Consider the following 19,879-nt stretch of genomic DNA (forward strand, 5'->3'; position numbering starts at 1 on the left):
GAGAATCCCTGCCTCCCCCCCTCCCCCGCCCCACCCTTCGTCTGGGGGAGCCGTAGAACGCTGGAGTTCTCAGACACCAGAGCAGAGGGGGACTCAGACTTCCCACACCCTCAGCTGAGGTCCAGAGAAGGGTAGAAATCCAGCAGAGTTGCACAGCAGATGAGGGCTAGCCTCTGAACCAAGCCCTAGGCTCTCTGTGCGAGGGGCTCTGACGGACACCTGTGTGGCTGCCCTGTCGGAAATGGAAGCCCCCTGCCTCGTCTTATTTTACAGCCGCCTGAAGGTGATGGAGGCTTGAAGTCCAGGGTTTCCCTTCGGAGAGCCCCTAAGTCCTAGGAAATGGCTGTGGTGGTTCATCCCTAGGGCCGTGTGAAGGCCCACATTTGTTTGATTCTTGACCTAGACACCTGGCCGTGGACCATGGGGACAGAGGGTCAGGGTTAGTACTTGCTCATTGCCAGAGTCCTTCAGGCACCTGGGTGGCCTCTTCCTCTCTGGAATGAGAGCTGGGACTGGTGGGTTAATGCATTTTGGTTAACATATTTGGTCGGTATGTGTGAGATCTTTTCTGATGGGGCGTTTGTGAGAAGGGACCGGTCTTGACCCAGATCCCAGCATTACATGGTGGTTGAGGATATTCCACACCTGGAGGTCCTAATTGGCCCCCCATCTACTGAGAAATCACCCTACCCTGGCTTTTGGCGGGCTCTCCCCTGTCCAGATTTGGAAGGAATGGCTGGGACACAGCATCACTCTGTCACACGTGCCCTATCCCAGCTCCCAGAGCACGAACAGCTCTACGCATGGCTTCTGGTCTGAGAGCCACTGGCGGCGGAGGAAACCCAGCAACCCGCCAACTTTGGTGGACACATGGACGTCCATTAGCGCACACCGCACCCCTGCCTGCCGTCCGCAGAGCAGGCAGTGCCGAAAACGCAGCAGGGAGGCCGGGCCTCTGCCGGCTGGTCCCGGCCCAAAGGTGCCTTCCCGGCCTGATGTCGTTTCTTCCCCCCACAGGGATACAAGGGCTATCCTGGACCGGCGGGGCACCCTGGAGAACAGGTGAGGGCCGCGGCCTCAGCCCTGCCCTCCTCGCTCTCAATCCGCTCCAGCCCCTGCCCGCCCCTGCCCTCCTCTCTGGGCCCCAGGCCAAGAGTGAGCCCCAGAGCCAGGCGGCTCTGCCTCCCATCCTGCTGGGGCCCCAACCCTAGCCCCCCGTCCCCCCCCCCCCCCGCCACAGCTGCCTGAAGGAGCTGGAGTGCACACCGGCCTGGTGTTGGCATGAGCAGCCGGGCTCCGGTTGAGCCATGAATAGCTGGCCTGTTCCGGGCGATGTTAGGGGATATTATACATGTCGCCACGGGGTTTGCAGGAATTTGGGCTGCGCTGGCCCAAGTCAAACAGCAGCCCCCTGCCAGCTGGGAGAGCCAGCCAGGCTCCTCGGGGCTTGCTCAGTCCCCAGCCGCCAGCACAGGGGTTTTGTCCTTCTGAGCTGGTCTGACCAGTTTCACGGAGGGGTGGGCTTGCGGGGTGGGGGGCGTGCAGCCCTTCCCCCTTCCTCCCGAGTCATCTCGCATTCCTGCCCTTCTCTTTGTCCATTGTAAGCCTCAGTCTCCCACAGCCCCCCAGACTCAGCGCTGGCCGGGTCTTCTCCTTTCCTTATGTTTCTTTTTGTTCCTTTGCAGGGGCAGCCAGGACCTGAGGGCAGCCCAGGGGCCAAAGGTTACCCTGGCAGGCAGGTGCAGTATATGGCTTCTGGAAGCTCGGTGGCCATGGTGGTGTGGAGATGGCCACGGGTGCCCCCAGGAGGAGGGAGGCAGCAGGCTGGGGGCTGAGGAGCTGCGCCCGCCGGGCGTGCATGGAAGAAAGGGCTGCTCAGGGGGCTGGGCCACAGAACCGTCTCTTTGAAGGCAGTAGGGCACAGGTGGCTCAAAGGGAGAAGAAGAAAGGCCTTCTGGTGCTGTGGGGGTGGGGCTCCTCCCACTCAGTTCCCCTCCCCGCTCCGCCGCGCCCCCAGCCACTCCCTGGGACTCAGGCGTAGAGGTGGGGGCCTCAGTGTGAAGACTGCAGGTCTAAGCCCCCTCCCCCCTTCTACAGAGGGGGCAGCTGAGGCCCAAAGAAGACACGATTTGCCCCCGGGCTATTGGCAACAGGTAGGACGGTTCCATATGTCCTTGCCCCCCTGTGTTTCATGTTTCAGGGGTTACCCGGACCGGTAGGAGACCCTGGCCCCAAAGGCAGCCGGGTAAGTGGGCTTTGGCAAGTGCCACTCAGGTGGGGCTCTGGGCGGTCATTACCTGTCCCCGTGGTGGTCCTGATGGGAGGTCGGGGCTGCAGGATCTCTGTACAGTGTCCACCAGGGGGGTTGGGGCCTCTGCCCTCCCACCTGAGGGTTCCCTGGAGAGCAGAGGGGCAGCTGGGCGGGCAGGTGATGGGGGATCCTTGAGCCAGGGAAACTGCTCGCCACCCATGCTGACCAGGTGGGGCAGCAAAGGTTCTGCTGGGTGCCCAGCCAGGCCCCTGTCGCCACAGTCAGGCCCAGGCCGGCTGTGCCCCCAGCACACCCCAAGCACTCGGCGACCTAAGTGAAGGCTGCTTCGGCACCATTAGAATCCTCAGGGGCCTCTCTCGCACTCCTCTCCTAACTGAGGTCTGGGGAGACCACCCTTTTTTAGAGAGCAGGGGTGGCTTCTGGGTGATGCTACTCGAGCCTGGAGGCTGATGCAGCATCTGCTCTCCCTCTCCCGGAGCAAATCCTGCAGCCTCACTTTGCCCATCTTTACAATGGGAGTGACACCCATTCCTTACGTCTAGCATAGTTATGAGGATACCAGGAGTTGGGAAGCGAGTACTGCTGAAGAGGGGCAGCAGGTGGAGTCTCCCAAGTGGGCTGTGGGCAAAGGAGAGATGGTTCTGGGTGCACTGAACGAGGGCAAATGGGGTTTGAGAGACAAAGAGATGATGTGGTGGAATCCCATTGTCTACCTACAAGAACCCAGGTTCATGGTTGGGACATGGCAGCCCCGGTCTACACTGCACACCTAAGGTGGTACTGGGATGGGCACCAGGTGTCCTGAAGGCTGGACTTGCTGCCTCTCAAAAAATGCTCAGCAAGTGGGTCACACAGCCCTCGGTCAGGCCAGGTCGGGTGTGATGTGTCCTCGGCTCCCGAGCCAAAACTATTTATGGACACAGTCTGGGCCTTAATCCCTGGGGCTGACATGTGGCTGTTAGAGCGTCTGGGAGGTGGGCAAGGAGGTGGGTGGGCAAGTTTCTCCTTGTGATGATGCCGGTGATGGTGGTGGTGGTGGTGACATGCAGGGGCCGTGGAGGCTCCTGTGCTGGGATCCTGGGCCTCCTTGCCTTTATCCAGCTGTCCCCACACGCCGTGGCCCCAGAGGCACGCCAGTGACGTCTGGGGCTGCTTGCTGCTGGCCATGCTGATGGCATCTGGTGGCCACATGTGAGGAGAGAGCTGACCCTCTCTGGGTCACAGGGCACCTGGATGAGCCGTGGCCGCTCAAGCCACCCTCCCAGCCCTGCCACCACCGGCCCCATATTTAAGGCTTTGCAATCCGGGCAACTGGCTTTGAGACCTGCTGTGGCCCTCAGCGGTTGTGGAGTGCTGGGCAGGTTGCTGGGCCTCTCTGAGCCCATTTTCTCACCTGTAAATCTGGAATGTAAGCCCTGGCGGGCAGGATCAATAAATGTCCCTGGTTACAGTGATGGGTGTCTGTCAGGATGCCTGGAAGGAGGTTCAGTGATCTCCTGACCTACTCGGGAAGAGGGACGGTTGTGAGCCCGCGTGGGTTGCTCGTTTGTGAGAGGCAGTGCAGCTGAGCGGCTAGGAGGCCTGCCCAGGATGACTCGAATTCAAATACCAGTTCTATCATATTCCAGCCACATGACCCTGGGCGAGTCGTTTCATTCTTGGGCCTAACGGCTCAAACAGGGGGCTGACCGATAACAGCTGCTTCCAGAGAACAGGCATATTTAATGCGCACAAAGCCCTGAGAACCAGGCCTGGCACATGGCTCGTGCTCGCTGAATGTTAGCTATTGTTAGCGTTATCATTAAATCACTCCATGAACATCTAGAGAGTGCGGATAGCGATAGGAGCTTGGGGCTGGGTTTGAGAAGTTCCCAAGCTAATGAGGACGTGAGACATGGACACAGGTAATGAAGACACATCGAAGAAAGTGGTAAATGCCATTACCCGAGGAGCAAATACGGTGTGTGGGTGGAGGGAAGAGGTGGCGTCTGGCTTGGGGCAGCAGGGGTGCGTGCCAGAGGAGAGAGAGCATTGCAGCTGGGTTTGGAAGGGATCGCTCTGCCGTGCCTGGGGTGGGAAGGGCCTGTGGAGGGCATCTGGAACAGAGGCTGGAAGGCGGAAAACCAGGTGCGCGCCGGGGCAGTGGGCTCCCAACTCCACTGACTGCTCGTGTGGCTTCATCTCCAGAGCCCTGGCTTCCTTGTCCGTCTGGGGGGGGAGCGGACAGCAGTGTCCTCGGGCGGGCTGAATGTCGCGACACACATGTGCTGGGCAGGACAAAGCCGTAACCGAGTGGCCGCTGCTGGGACTGCTGGCATTCGGGCAGCCACGGGGGACGTGGGCCCCACGTCCAGGGCTTTGAGGCCTGGGAGGAGGCACCGCGGGGGCCATGGGCAGCCGGTCAGGGTCCCTCAGAGCCGGTGGAGCCTGGTGCTGCTCTAGCATCTAACCCAGCCGAGAGCTTCCTTTCTGCAGGTCCCGGAGCCCCGGCGCGGGGCGGGCCTCCCCCCGCGAGCACCCGCGCCCTTCCCTGGCGTGAGGGTATGTGCCTTTGGACTACATCGTGGAAGCCAGCACCATGCAGTCCATGGGCATATACACTTGCCTCAAGGCCTGTGTCATCGAGGAGCCACCGGAGCTGCCGCTGCCACCAGCGAAGAAGAGGAGCCTGGGTGTGGGAGGGCAGTGACGGGGGGGGGCGGGGATGGGTCGGGCCAGCCACACCCCACCGCGCGGTCCCTCTGACGCCCTGCCTGCTCTTTCCTAGGGCTACATTGGACTCCCAGGTCTCTTCGGCCTGCCCGGGTCTGACGGAGAGCGAGTGAGTATGCTTTCCTTGTTTGCCTCCCACCCACCTACCAACTCCTTTTGCCGGGAGAAGTCCTGGAGTCCCTCCTGGAGGAGGTGTCCTGGAGCAGAAGAGGAGTCTGCCAGGAGGTCAAGTCAAGGCAGACACCTTCCATACATAAGGGATGGTGTGTGCCAAGTCCAGGGCGGTATCATAACTTGGCAAATTTGATAGTCCCCATGGTCAAAGCTCTGAGTGCGAGGCAGGAATGGTAGGAGATAAGGTTGGACGGAGCACCTGGGTGAAGTTATACGGGCGGTCAGGGCCGAGGTCAGGAAGAAGCCTCGATTCCGAGAGCACGGAGAGCTTCTGAAGAGCTTTCGACAAATGAGAAATGAGATTTCAGATCAAGTGCCTGCAGACTGTGGTGTGCGGGCCAGATCCCTCCCGTCACCTCTTTTTAAAAGTGTTCTTGTCCACGGCCACACTCACATGGTTACCTGCCGTCTACAGTCACTTTTACTCGTGGCACAAGGGCAGAGACCCCGTGGCCCGCAGGCCTCAGCCCTTCCTTCCTGCCCCCCCGCCCCCAGCCTGGACCCATATTTGGGATCCCACTTGTAACCTCATCAGCCACGTGGATCCAGAGGACCTCAGGAGGGCAGTGGGAGCATCTGCTGAACCCCAGGGACACTGGGTATTCTCCTAGGCCTCTCCCCAGCTCCAGCCCACAAAGCCCCCAGCCCCATAGGGTGTAAGGACCATCACTCTGACGCGCACATAACTGGCACCTGCTGTGTGCGACTCGTGTGCTTGACCGTCCGTGACTTCCTTCTGTGGGTGGCTCTGGGGGCAGTTTGAGGCAACACTGGTCGTCCCCTGTGGAATCCTGTCCTGACCTCTTCCCTGTCTCTCCCCTACAGGGCCTGCCTGGCGTTCCTGGCAAGAGGGGCAAGATGGGTAGGCCGGTAAAGATTTTCCGTGTCTATTATGCAGACTCTATGGGTGAATCTGACCTCCGGTCCACCTGCAGCCCTGGCGCTCTCTGCTTCTGTCTCCCAGCCACTGCTCTGCTCTGAGTGTGTTGGGCCAGGACGTGGGGCTGTCTGGACCCCTCTGGACGGCGCCTCTGTGTGTGTGTGTGTGTGTGTGTGTGTGTGTAAAACCGTTGCTCTGCAGTGTGGTCCCGTGTCGGGGGGCTTCTGTTGTCTGGCTCACTAGTGTAGGTGTGGCCCCAAGAGGGGCTGGCAGTAACCCCCAGTTCACTGGCTTTGCCTGGGATTCTCCATGTGGCAGGAAATTGTTTTCCCCTTAGTAGGGCAATCTGCGGGGCAGGAAGAGACAGCCGAGCACAGAGAGGTTAAGTAACTTGCCCGCAGATCCACAGTCAACAACGGAACGGGCATTCTAACAATCCCATTAGCCTCCAGGCTTCCGATCTCAATGGTGGATCAGAAGGCTTCTCAGATTCACTGGCTGGTGGTAGTGGTATAAAAAGTGAATGCCCTAGAATCTTCACCAGATGGGTGAGATGTTAATTCCAGCGCTCTCCATTACTCATGAAGGGAAACTGAGGCTCCCCCTGTGAGGTGGAGTGCTCTATCCGGTGTCCTTGCTGCCAGCTAAGGGAGACCCCGGACTAGAAGTGAGGCGTATTTCTTTCAGACCTGACTCCTCTGGTGGCTTAAGGCCCTCTGCGGCCGCCCACAGGGTCACCCTTAGACTTGTAAGCATTGTCAGCCTGGGGCCCGGGCTTCCCTGTGCTGGTGATTGATGGAGAAGGGACTGTGGAAGAGGGTGGAGCTTGGATCCCAGGGTGCATGTCCATGGGCACCTTACCTGTTGTCATATGTGGATCTGAGCTCTCTGGAGCCGAGTTAGGTATATAAAGGGAAGCAAGATCCAGGTTCTAGTTTCGAGGACCCGAGGGAGATCTCTCCCTCAGGCCTAGACCTCCCTGTGGCCGACAGCCCCTCTGTGCCCTGAGGTCTGACACCCAACACCTGGTTCTGGGCAAAGGAGTAGCACCTGATGCTTCTGGATTCGGAACGGGGACCTGGTGTCTGTGAGGGCTGGGCTGGCATCTAGATATGGTCCTCACGCCAGGTGACCTTGAGCAAAGAGACCAATCCATCCACCTACCCATCCCTCCACCCATCCCTCCACCCATTCATCCATCCATCCATCCATCCATCCATCCAGTGAATATTGAGTGTATAGTGTGGGCCAAGCACTGTAGTTAGCGCTGAACAGTGGGCAAGACAAAGTTCCCATTTCCATAGGCAAACAGACAGACAACAACTGAACAAAGGAATGAACAATGAAGGAATGAATGTCAGATGGTGCCTAGTGTGAAGACAGAGTAGAGTATGGAGACAGCTGTATAGACTATTAGATAATCTGATCTAGGAATTCTCACTTCCTGAGAAACCTGAATGAACTGAGAATGGGAGCCCTGTGGCTACCTGGAGAAGAACTTTCCAGGTTGAACTAGCAGTAGGTACAAACGCCCTGGGGCATTGTTGGCTGAACGCCTCTGCACTGCAGTTTTCCCATGTGAGAAATGAGGATAAGAGCTTCTAGCTCATGGGGTCATTATGCTTGTCACCTAGTAAATGCTCAGTCTGTGGTAGCAGCTGTTGTTCCTGCTTGTGGCTTCATGGTTGGCTGAGGCTCTCTGCGCTGCGTCCCTTTGAGCCAATGGCTTTACCACTCTGGGCTTTTTTTCCCAGAGTTTAAATTGCAGAGTAGGGCCAGCTGACTCACTTAGATTGACTCAGCTGAGCCCTGTGCCATCACCCAGGCCTGTCTCCAGAGCCACCCGTGAGGGGCGTGCTCAGGTTCCATCCTGGGAGCCGGGACCAGGCATTGCCTCTTTGCAGATGGGGAGCTCGAGGTTCAGAGGGTGAATGATGTGGCCAAGGTCCGGGGCTTTGGAGAGTCCTTGCTGGGCTGGGCTGTGGCAACCAGAACCTTCCCCTCTTGTCCCCAGAGTGTAGCTACTGAGTGAATGGCTTCCGGAGTCTGGAGGAGGCAAGACCCTTGAAAACGTGGCCATGCTGTGGCTTCTTCTCCACCCCGTCCACCCTGCGGCGACAAGGACTGTCCGCTTCCAACTCCCCCTTCTCTCCTTCCAGTGGCCTCTTCTCCTTGCCACGGTCGCTCCTTGGAGCTGAGAGCCGGGCGGCGTGTGGCCGAGAAGGCAGCACCGGGCCTGAGGTGCTCCGTTTTCCTACATATGTGTGAGATGAGGCCACTCATTCGTTTCTCAGTCAACAAAACTTTATTGGACACCTACCATGCGCCAGGTGCTGGGGGTAGCACTGACCACGAGAACCTTCCCGCCAAAAGCAACGTTTTTTGAGGCCCTTTTTACCTACATGGTGGCTGAACTACATATGATCCTCCAACCTATTCTTTGACCCATTTTCCAGACTCAGAAACCGAGACTTAGTCAAAGCCATTTGCTCAGAGACCCTCCGGGGCCTCAAACTCCCATAACTGACAATTCATTTATTCTTCCTTACTCCTTGCCTTTGACTTCCTAGGATTCTGCTCTGTCCTTCATGATGGGGGTGTTTCCCTGCACTGCAGTGTTGGTCGTGGGAGGGAGGAACCCCCCTTCCTTCAGCAAAACAATGCTATGGCCCCACAGTCCCCCTGAGGGCCGTGAAAGTCCCCTTGACCCTGGTCCAGCCACCATGACCGGCAAATGGGCAAAGTCTGCATCGGATAGGATTTGATATGTATTGAATCGGACTTCATGCCACAGAGTCCCTACAGCTTTGTCTCTGCTCATGCCGGGCCTCTGAGTGTGCCATGCGCTTGGTCCGTATGCTCCTTAAGTGGTCCTGAGGGCTATCCCCTGGTTGCCCGTGCTCTGGAGCCCTTGATCTGGCTGGTGGGCTGGGGGTCTGGGAAATTCCTTCTGCAAATTTCCTCTTGTGCAAGCTTTGGGCCAAGCGATTCCTAGGTATTTGTTAACAAGAGGAAATGTCAGGAGAATGAACCAAAGTCGCTCGTGCCAGATGGCAGCTGGCCTCCTTTCTGGCAGGGCCGGTGATGACTTTGCTGTAGTTCATCTCTGTCCAGCAAGCAGAGTACCAGGCTCGTGCACACGGGCTCCTCGGCATCGGGTCAAGAAGCAGGGTGTGTGGCAGCCTTTTGCTGATGGGGGCCGAGAAAGAGACTGTAGAGGTCAGAGCACCTTGGAGCCACAGGCAATTTAGTGATGAGCTGGCCCAACCTCTTTGTCAGACAGATAAGCAGACGTTGCTCAGAGAGGCCAGTAATTTGCTCGAAGTCACACAGTAAGGTGAATGGCAGAGTCAGGATTCAACCCCAGGACTCTTGCTTGCTCTTCACCTCACATTTCCCTGGTGAGACCGGCCGCTGCTCATAGCACGTCTCATGGCCTCTGGCCAGGCCTGCAAGACTGGTCTTATGTGGTGAGTCAGGCCGGCAGACCCTCAAGCTTACAGCCGGAAAGGCCCAAGCCTGGCTCCAACTCCCCCGGCATGTGGCTCGGCGACCAGTGGGACTGGCCCAAGGCCACACGCCCATCTGGGGTGGGAAGGACTTCTACCAGGTGCATTTTGGCTTCAGAGTCTTTCCAGTTCTCAGGCTGTGGGGAGCAGGGGGCAAAGTGACTGAGGGCTCGTGTTTCCAGTTGGGCAAACTGAGACCAAAACAGAAGGAAGTTTTTAGCTGCGGTGATGCTGTGAGCTGGGCGGTGGGGGTGTGGTCCCCAGTGTCCCATATTTGAGCTAGAACTACCCAGGGCTGTTGGTGGTCCTGGAATCCTGGCGAGAACTTGACCTGCATATCCCCTCCTTTGTTCTCCGAGGTGACTCTTCCTGGATGGGCTCCCTATAACAGATTCCAAAAGGGCAGGGTAAAAACATGCCCAGCGCCATGACCTCAAGGGGTCTTTCCAGGTCAGCACACGCTTGAGGTGAACATGTGTTCTAGAAAAAACCACAGACGTCTCAGTGGGGCAGGAAGGATGCAGATTAGGTTCATACAGGAACTTCCTGACTGTGGAGAATCTCCATGTTGGAAAGAGGTCCGTCCCCCCAACATCCTTCTGTGGGGTCTTCCGAGGGGTCATTTGGTACCCCTGCTGTTGATGTAGACCGTACCTGGCGTGTGCTGGTGCAGTAGACATACGGGGACTGCACGACAGCTTCTCAGCTCTCCTGCCCCGCGCTGTCCGGTGAGTTGACAGAACTGACCATTTTGTAGGTCAGGGAGCTGAGCCTTCAAGACACTAGCAGGGCTTCGGACCCTAGAGGCTTCAGGCTTCCCTCCGCCCCTACAGCCCACCTTCTGGAGCAGACTGTTGGGCTACACCGTGCCTGGAGGCCCTCACAGGCCTCCTCAGACCTTGGCGTCCTGCTGCGGATGTGGTGACAAGGGCCACAGCCCCTCTGTTCACATCTATTCCTCCCAGGTGCTGTAGCTACGACAGACTTTGGAGTCTCATCCCGGAGCCTGATTCTGTCTCCCCCTGGGCCCTGTTCTGCTCAAAGTACAAGGCGTCCAGTCCCCCAGGGGCCCCGACCTGGGGAAGTGGAGACACCACGTGGCTGGGGCTCCGGCAGGGCGCCGAGCTCATTCCTTGGGCCTCGGGCCAGGCTGCTACAGCCAGGAGCTCAGGCCTGCGGAGGAAGGTCCCAGTGCCGACGGGCCGGGACTGTGTGCGCGCCATGCACAGGGAGGTGCGGCCAGACAGAGGAAAGCCGGGTGGGAGGGAAGTGGGGTCACACGTCCAGCTTGGCGGCAGCCTCTCTGAGATCCACAGGGACCAGGCACTGGGGCCCTGGGGCAAGTGCCGGAAATGGGTTCTGTCTCCAGTAATGGAGGGATGAGGCAGGATGAGAGTGATGCACCCCAGGGCACGCTCTAGGCCTTCGTCTCCCAGTGGTGCAATGAGATGTTAATGTTTAGAACGGCTTGGCTTGGCCCTTTCCATCGTAGATTTGTTCCAGCCCCTTCTAAAGCTCCCATCTTGTTTTCTGACCATTATGATCTTCTTGACCATCTCATTGGGCTGCTGGAGTTTGCTCTTACTGTCATTGTTATGGGGTCATTGTCATTGTGATGAGCCCACCATCATGCCCCTTTTGGCTGTCCTTAGGCTGCTCTTTGTCTGCAGAAATGCCTTCCCTGGGGGTGTTGAGTCCAGAGGAGTCCTCGAGCCCCCAGGCTGGGTGGCATTCCTGTGCATTGGGGAAGAGGCTCCTTCCTTTCAGGCGTCATCTAGGGGTTGGGACAAGTGTGTTTGGAGATCACATTCCCCACCCCACCACCCGGTCCAAGCTGGACAGTGGGTCAAGTGAGGGTCTGTCCAAGGTCAGCCCAAGGTCATGCAGCAAGTCTGGAAGCAAGCCAGAGCCAGTCTCCAGATGCCGGAAGTGGCATGCAGAGCACGGACTTCCCGAGGTCTGCCCGTCATGGGCCGTGTGGAGTTGGCTAGGTGCCTGGCTGGACAGTGCTGCCCTTGTCCCCTGATGGACGGTCCTCCTCTCCTGCCAGGGCCCTCACCCCCGCCCCCAGAGGCGGAGGGAGAAGCTCAATGCCTTCTGAAGGCTCCTCGCACCACAGCCCACTCCATTCCTCACCTGTTCTCTATTCCAGGAGAGAAGAGGGATCTCCTTACAGGATAACAAAGACAGGCTGGACTGGGGTGAGGGTGGGATTTTTCAGGGGGACCCCAAGGAGAGGAATCTTAGATAGGATCAGACGTACCCCCACAAAGACTTGACCTGGACACGGGCCTGTAGACACACACATGTACCCTGCCACTCTGTGACACCGGGGAATCGCACGTTCGAGCACCTTCTGTGTGTCATGATCTGCCCATGGGCAGCTCATACAAACCTACCATGACGGAGTTCAGGGAGGGGGGACCTGGGCTCCGTTATGCCACAGACTTGCTTTCCTTTTCTGTTTTGCCTTTGCCATTTCCTCACTGAGCCTCCGTTTCCCCATCTGTTCAATGGGACTGATAACGTTTTCCTCAAAGGCAGATGTCAAAGTCAAGGGAAGTCTTATAGGCAGTGACTGGCTTGGCAGGAATCTCATAATTATGTCCTCATGTCCTCCTTTGGGCGTCTGAAGGAAGCCACACCTCCTGCTGGATGAATGTCAGCTCCCGCCCTTCTGATCCGAGAGGGCTTCCTGACAGAGGAGGCTCTGAGGGGGCACAAGACAGCTGGACAGGGCAAGGACAAAGATTTGGATACACACGCATTTCAAGGCCTCTTTGCTCAACGTGCCCTTGGGTTTGGGATTTGTCCTCAAGTTTCATGTACTCACTGGATTCCCCCGGTTGTTAGGAGCCAGACACAAATTACGCTTTGTGAGGAATCTTCACTGAACAGCTCAGTCATCCACCCAGTCATAAAAAAAACATGTGCTGTGTTTTTTATTAAATTTCCTTGGGAAAACAATGATTTGAATTCAAGCAGGGGAGAAGAACAGGTTTCCCTAAATTCCAAGCTTGAGGACTTTCTTTTCCTTTTGAAGTAAAATAGAATTGCGCACCGCCCCCCACCCCTGCCCCCGGGTCCCTAGAAGTGTCCCCACAGCTGATGTTTTTCCAGCTGCCTGTCTCCCCAGAGAGTATGGAGTGGGGTCAGGGATGGATGAGAGGGCCCCTCATGCCTGGGCAAGGTGGCTTGGCCTCTCTTGAAGCTGCTGAAACTCACCTTTGGCCAGGCGGCGGATAGTCACCAATGGTATGACCTTGTGTGACCTTGACACTTAGCCTTCCAGAACCTCACCTTCTTTATCTGTAAAATGGGGGAAGGGTGGCTTTTGAAGAGCATATCACAACCATAGAAGGTCTGAGCTAGAAAATGCTGAGGAGACCTTCCCTTCTTTGACTAGTGGGGAAACTGAGGCTCACAGGGGATGGGTTGTTCTTAAAACTCTCAGCAAGGCCTGTTGGTTCAGGCTGAGACTCAGCTTCCTGACCTCCTACCTCATCGGTCCAGGTTTCAGCTCTGGGGTGGGCATTTCCATGCTGCAGAGCCGGATACTAGTTTCTTCTCGGGCTCCCTCGCCCTGGGCCCTCCCCAGGAGCCAGTCCCTGAGTTCTTCGCGTGGGGGTGTTTGCTGAGGGCACGGGGTGAATGCAGACCCGCTCGCTGCCCAGATCCCAGAGCCAAGGAGCAGAAGGCCTCATGGGCATGTCCTTGTGTGCCCCCAGGGGTCTGGATGAAAGCCTCCCCGCAGGTAGAAACACTAATCTGCCGATGTTTGCTCTCTCTCCTGCCTTCAGGGGTTTCCCGGAGACTTTGGGGAAAGAGGCCCTCCCGGACTGGATGGAAACCCCGTAAGTATTTCAAGTCTTTGGGAACAGGAAAGAGATTCCAGAGCAAACACACAGCAGGTTTGAGGAATCCAAGCTTGGGGGTCAGATCCCAGCCCTGCCGCTTCTGCACCCCGGGCTCCTGTCTGCTGGGGGGGAGGGCCCTGTGCCCACCCCCAGGAAAGCCCTCCAGGTCACTGAGCCCCTGGTCCAAGATCCCCAGGCCGTGCCCACCCCCGAGGACTTAGGAAAGTGCATGGGTCACCACCCCCTCCGGGGCAGCCAGGATGACTGGCATCCTAGAAGCATGAGTGGTGTTTATGGGACAGCAGCGGCGGGGGAGCAGATGGTTTGCAGGCCCTGTGTGGAGAGAAGGGCCCAGCTCTAAAGAAGTATCCAACATAGGCATGTTTATAGAGTTTGTAAATAATTGGAGGCCCATCAAGGAGCTAGGTCAGCCTGCCCTGAGTTGCTGAGCCAGCCTTTCCCTTCCCACCCCAGGCTCAGGGAGAGAGGAAGCTCGTTCTCTGCCTTGGGGAGCAGACCAAGTCCAAAGCTCTTTGGAGCACCTGCTGCGTTCCCCCAGCTCTCTTTGGGGCTTCCCACCTAAACAGCTGTGCCCAGCTGTGCTTTCTGTAGAGGTGGCTGCTAGGCCAGTGCTCAGACCCTGACTCGGTACTAATTTTGACTCCACAAATGCTCCCTGAGGCTGACCTAGTGGTGCTAACCCCCGACTCCCCTGGGGGCGAAAGCCCTGTTCTCAGAGACAGAGGGACCCAGGTTTGAATCCTGCTTCACTGCTTGCCAGCCACAGAAGCCTGGATGCATCGGTTCACCTTTCTGAAATGTTTCCCTTGCTGTAAACTGGGCTCAGAGGCCAGCCTCCGAGGGCTGTGGTCACATTGAAATGGAGAGCGTGGGGAGGTGATTGGCCCACAGTAAGGGTTCCCTGGATGGAGCGGTTAGAAACAGTCGGCGACAGGGGGCACATTGGCTGTCCTGGAAGAGCTCACGGCTGTCCATCCAGGCTGTTGTACCAGGCAGAGCAAGATGTGGGGGATCAAGGGTCCCATGTGCTGTGGGGGAGGAATCGAGGAGCAGGAAGTCTCCTGGGGAGGGGACGTGTGATTGGGAGGAGGAGAGAGGTGAGGACACATTCCACGTGGAGGAAAGCTCACAGCAAAGGCACGGAGGCGAGAGAGCAGAGCATCTCCTTCAGTGCATCAGTTATGGGATCAGGCTTTATACTTGGTGCTGCCCTCCTGGAAGTGTCCCTGCAGAGGGGCAGCAGTCTGTATGCTCCTGGCCTGGGGGCTCAGAAAGAGGACCTGATGTGTGCTCCTGGCTTTGGCCATGCAGTTGTTGAGCGACCTTGGACGAGCCGCTTCCCTTCCCTGGGCCTCGGTCCCCCCGTTGTAAAGCCAAAGCTGCTTCTCCCCTCCTCTTCTCGGTGGCCGTGGTAATGACCTCCTGTCTGGGCACAGTTGAAGAGGGACAAACACCGTGGAGGGTGCTGGCAATTCTCATTGATAATCAGCATCTCTAGAACCTCCCATTCCCATTTTTTTTAAGTTTATTTCTTTTGAGAGTGAGAGAGAGAGTGGGGGAGGGGCAGAGAGAGGGAGGGAGAGAGAGAATCCTAAGTAGGTTCTCTGCTGTCAGCATGGAGCCTGATGAGGGGCTCAAACTCACAAATCATGAGATCATGACCTGAGCGGAAACCAAGAATTGGATGCTTAGCTGTCTGAGCCACCCAGGCGCCCTAGGGCATCCCATTTTTATTCATATCTTTGCATCTTGAACTTGATCCAAACCAATCTACTTGCTGGCTCCAAGGCAAGAGCCCTCTGCAGCACCTCGGAGGCCCTGGGAAGCAGACCTCAGAGAGTCTCCTTCCAGTGCTGGTGGGCTTCTCTAAGAGGCCCGGCACCTCCTGAATGAGAAGGGGAAAGAGGCTGTCCTGGTGGCTCTCAGCTTGGAGCCCTCACCATTTCACCTTGCACTTGACCTTGGGCACATCCCATAACTCTTGAGACTCAGCTTTGCCTTCTATAAAGTACAGGTAAAATGAGATCTGGGCTAGGCACCAGCACATGTTTATTGCCGTAATCAGGATTCTGCCTCTTCTTTCCCACTTACAAGTGGGAAATACTGGATTTGGAAATCCAACCTCCTCATTGTACAGATGTGGAAAGCTGGTGGCAGAAGGGGAAAGTGTCTTGTCCAAACTTCAGGCCAGGCTCTGAGAGTGGCTAATTAGGCACAGGAAAGGGTCAGCTCCAAGGGATCTCACTAGGTGCCTGCAGGGAGATGGTGTGGAGGGAATGGCCCAGAAGGGCGACAGGGCAAGTAACCACTTTGGTCTTTCTCTTTGCAGGGAGAGCTGGGCTTGCCAGGGCCCCAGGGAGTCCCCGGTCTCATTGTAAGTACAAAGATGCCTGTTTGGTGGGAGCAAGAGGCAGGGTGTGGGGAGCCAGCGATGAGTCCTGATGAAAAGGTCCCTCTTTCAAATCCCAAAGCTGGGGGAGCAGGACATACCAGTCTAGCTGGGGAACTGAGGGAGGAGAGCCCTGCTGTGTGATCTCAAGTGGATCACCTACCTTCTCCGAGCCCCTTTCTTCATTAGTTAAATGAAGATAGTGCTTGGAGCATGAGAGCGCTGTTGTACTTTCACACCTGCTGTCTGTCCATTGCTCTGCAAGGGGGTCTGGGCGGGTGATAGCATGCCCACTCACAGGTCAGGTGCTTCTGGTCTAGAAGAAGGAAGTGGCAGGCAGAGGGGCTGAGGCTCTGGGCCACATGGGGCGGTCTTCCTCATCCTTTCTTTCACAGCACTGACTTTGGAGCCAGACCACCTAAGCTCAAGGCAGGGTTCTGTCACACCCTGACTGTGTGACCTGGGTGATATTGCTTACCCTCTCTGAGCCTTAGTTCCTCATCTGTGAAATGAGGATGATGATAGATACTCTTGGGGTGGTTGTGAGGCTGAAATGAGGCATTACATGTACAGTGCTTGGCACAGGGTTGAGCATTGAGTAGGTATGCAATTGGAGAAAAATATCATTACACGGATCTTTGCTATTACCTCCTAAAATGCCTGGAACATAGAGAGGCCTGTGTCCAGGAAGGTTGCAGGCAGCCCGGCTTCTGACTACATTAAGGTTGGGGTAGGCCTCGTGGAGTGGTTCTGTTAGCGGGGCCCTTGGTGGGTGACCTTGACCTTGGGTCTGGCTACAAGGGGCAGTAAGAGCCGCAGGCCTGGGAAAGGACTCTAGGAGCTTTCCCCAGGGTCTCTTCCCCCCTTTGCTCTGTCCTCTGGGTCATTCCTCATGGAATTTGAGTCTGGGGGGCATGAAGACATAAGTAGGCTGCCCCCTAGTTTGGCAAATGGGCTACAGCCTCACTCTCCTGAGCCTCAGGGAACCCCTCCATGAGGTGGGCTCAGGGTGCCCACTCTTGTTAGGGCCACAGATGTGCATGGCCCAGGGCAGTCCTGTGGCTAAGAGGACTGTCCCTGGAACCAGACTGCCTGGCTTCAGACCCCAGCTCTACCGCTTGCTTAGTTCGGATCCTGAGCAAGCTTCTTAACCTCCCTGTGTCTCGATTGCTTTGTCTATAAAATGGGGATAATATTAGTATCTCACTCAGAGTTTCTGTGGTGAAGACTTAAAGAAACTAGTACATATAAAGTGCTTCCCCCATGGTAATAATGATGATTAGTTCACACGGCCGTGTGCATTATGTGTGGTCACAACCTCTGGATTGCCACATGGAGTGGGATTTCTAAGTTACATTGGAGCTTTGTGGGGGGGAGGACCGTGATTGATGAGCGATTGATGAGTGACGTCCCCTTGGCTCTGTATAGTGAGTGTCCACACATGAGTCGTGCATTTGTCATCCCTGATGACTTCCCTGATGTCCGTTCAGCAGGACTTGGCTGGACATCTTTGGCACAAGGCACTGACCTAGATGCTTTGGAAGAGAAATGTCTGCAACGAGAGTTAGAGAACCCCAGCATATGAGGACCCCCAAAACTTTGTAGGCCAGTCTCCTCTAAGCTCACAGGAGAACCTTCTGGAGCATCCTGGTCCCGTGGTCCTTAAACCCCCAACTTGAACAGCCTGGTGTTGGACATTCTTTCCTGTGGGAGCCCAGGCCAATCTCCAGCGTTCTTACAGTGTTGTGTTCCTGCAAACCAAGCCCCAGTCATTCCCCTGCCCTGGGAGAGGCTGTTTGAGACAAAAAGATAGTCACGATCTGTTCTTGCCAAGGCTCCTTCTTCGGACTAAATGCTCTCAGTTCCCGAAGCTCTTCTGAAGGGATGTGTATGTATCCTGGCTTCCATCACTGGCATGTCTTCCTCTTTCTCATTGTCCTGGTGTCCACTAGTTGGGCCCCGAAAGGGGCAAGAATATCGTTTATCCAAATGAATGCAGACTCTGGAGACCCTGACCATGACCTGACTCTTTACAAAGCTCTTTCCCACCTATGCTTCCCTTTGCTTTCGACAGTGAGGGTTGCCAGATCAAATACAAAAAGCCCGGTGAAATTTGAATTTCAGATGCAATATTTAGAACACATTTATACTAAAATATCCCTCAGTGTTGATCTGACATTTGAATTTAGCTGGGCAGACTCTATTTTCATTTGCTCCATCTGTCAACCATCTCCACAGTATCTCTTGGGAGAATCCCATTTGGCAGATGGGAAAGCTGAGGCCTCTGGTCAAGCTCAGCCACAAGGCAGGGGAAGATGGAGGCGTGACCAAAAGGCCTGTCTTCCAATTCCTCATCCAGGGGGCGGGAGGGGGGTGGTGGTGTTCCTGCATTCCTCAGGCCACACCCCACCTCATCTGTCCCTTTCCAAGTCGCTCTGCACTCTGTGTCCTTCTCTGCCACTTTCAGCCTCGCTCCCTGTTTTAAAATTCCCTCTGCTGCCAAGGCCGTGTTCGGTTCCTACTAGTGGTCGGGGGAGGGGGGGGCTGTCCACAGGCGTGGCCCGGCCCCTGCCAGATGCCCCAAACTAGTGCATTCTCTCACCCAAGGACCCCCTCCCACCCTGGAGTTTGGGGACAGCATCTTCTTGCCCTGGGGCGGGGGTGGGGGGAGGGTGGAGAAGAATAGCCTCCCCAAAGAGTTGGAGAGGAAAGGAATTTTCTAACCAGGAGTGAGAAAGGGGGAAAAGGGATCATGAGTCGCCTACGGTTTCCCAGAGGATGTGGGTTTTTCGCTGAGCAAGTGGGAATTCCACAGACTGATAATCATTTTAGTGGAGATTCAGGTTTGTTCAATGTCTTCTCTCTAGTCCGCTGAGGCAATTTGCGTGCAGACTGAAGCCAAAACTTCCCCCATCCTCCCCCCTGCCTCCCCCTTGCCTCCCCCTTGCCTCCCCCCTGCCTCTGGGTCCTTGGAGGCGGGAGGCAGGGCGTGAGGAGACAGACTAACGTTTATCCAGCGTCTGTCTGTTTTGTGTGCACTTGACATGAATTAGGCTGCGGAAGCCTCGGGATACTTGAGGTGGGTGGCAGCAGCCAGGGCATCCAGATAGGGAGGCTGGGGACTGAGGTCACCAGCTCAGGACTTGCAGCCCAGGTCTGTGTGACTCGGATCCCAATACGTTGCTGGTCACCCCTGCCCCCTGCAGCCTCCGAGGTGAGAGGCTCAGAACAGCCCCCTCTGAGTAACTGAAACCCTTTGGCCCGCCCTCGAGAAAAGTGTGCTGATTCCAGAATCTGCCCGACAAAGATTTCTGTGTTTTTTTATTCTGAGTGACAGACAGGAAATTTGGGCTCCTCATCTAACGAGCCCCAAAGAATATGCGGTCTGGCCAAAACCCAGCATGCGGGCTAGGGTGGACGGGCCCACTGTACTGTCACTATATGATCCTGTAGCTTTGTTTCCTTGTTGTCAAGCAAGATCGGGGACCTCACTAGTGCATCCCAAACCCCTGTGGGCCAGGCCTCGTGCTAAGTGTTTAATGATCACAGCCAGCCTGTGAAGGCAGGAAGGGGGTTTACCATTGTACACTTAAGGGGAGCGCGGCACAGAGGGGCTGAGACACCTGCTCAGGGTCACACAGCATAAAGCTGGACCTGGGCCTGGGTCCTAGCTCACTGAGCATTACCCACCCAGCTCTGCATGACTCCTGTGCTGAATGGAGACAGCCAATGTGTAAGGTGTGGGCTGGGCAGTGCGGGGGCCCTTCTGGGTGCGAGAGAAGCTGCTTATTAAGAACACAGAGGAGCCAGGCTTGGCCGCAGCCCCTAGGTCCCTGTCCCCAAGCTACTGACCCCTATCAGGGTTTCTGGAAAGAGGCCTTGTTGCCTTCAAAGGCAGCTCCAGGAACGGGGAGGCAAGATCTTTCCCTAGAACCTTTGTCAATGAGAGCATGGCTAGGGTTCTTTTTCACCTAGCCCACCACTCTGAGTGAGCACCCCCTCTGGGGCGGGGGCAGGCGGTGGCCGCAAGGGCGCACACATAAATGGCCATGCAGGCGCCCCAGC

General features: G+C 56.6%; 1 protein-coding gene across 1 annotated transcript in view; it reads left to right on the forward strand.

Moving 5' to 3' along the window:
- Positions 1–19,879, forward strand: part of COL27A1 (collagen type XXVII alpha 1 chain) — a 153,393-nt gene that overhangs the window by 62,489 nt on the left and 71,025 nt on the right. The window contains exons 11-17 of the mRNA XM_039241124.1: positions 1,018–1,062; positions 1,686–1,739; positions 2,201–2,245; positions 5,040–5,093; positions 5,984–6,028; positions 13,348–13,401; positions 15,755–15,799. Of these exons, the coding sequence (XP_039097055.1) occupies positions 1,018–1,062; positions 1,686–1,739; positions 2,201–2,245; positions 5,040–5,093; positions 5,984–6,028; positions 13,348–13,401; positions 15,755–15,799 (342 nt within the window). The remainder of the gene's footprint in view (positions 1–1,017; positions 1,063–1,685; positions 1,740–2,200; positions 2,246–5,039; positions 5,094–5,983; positions 6,029–13,347; positions 13,402–15,754; positions 15,800–19,879) is intronic.

This window comes from Hyaena hyaena, unplaced genomic scaffold, assembly GCF_003009895.1.
Source record: "Hyaena hyaena isolate Hyena2069 unplaced genomic scaffold, ASM300989v1 scaffold_6, whole genome shotgun sequence".
Lineage (NCBI taxonomy): Eukaryota > Metazoa > Chordata > Mammalia > Carnivora > Hyaenidae > Hyaena > Hyaena hyaena.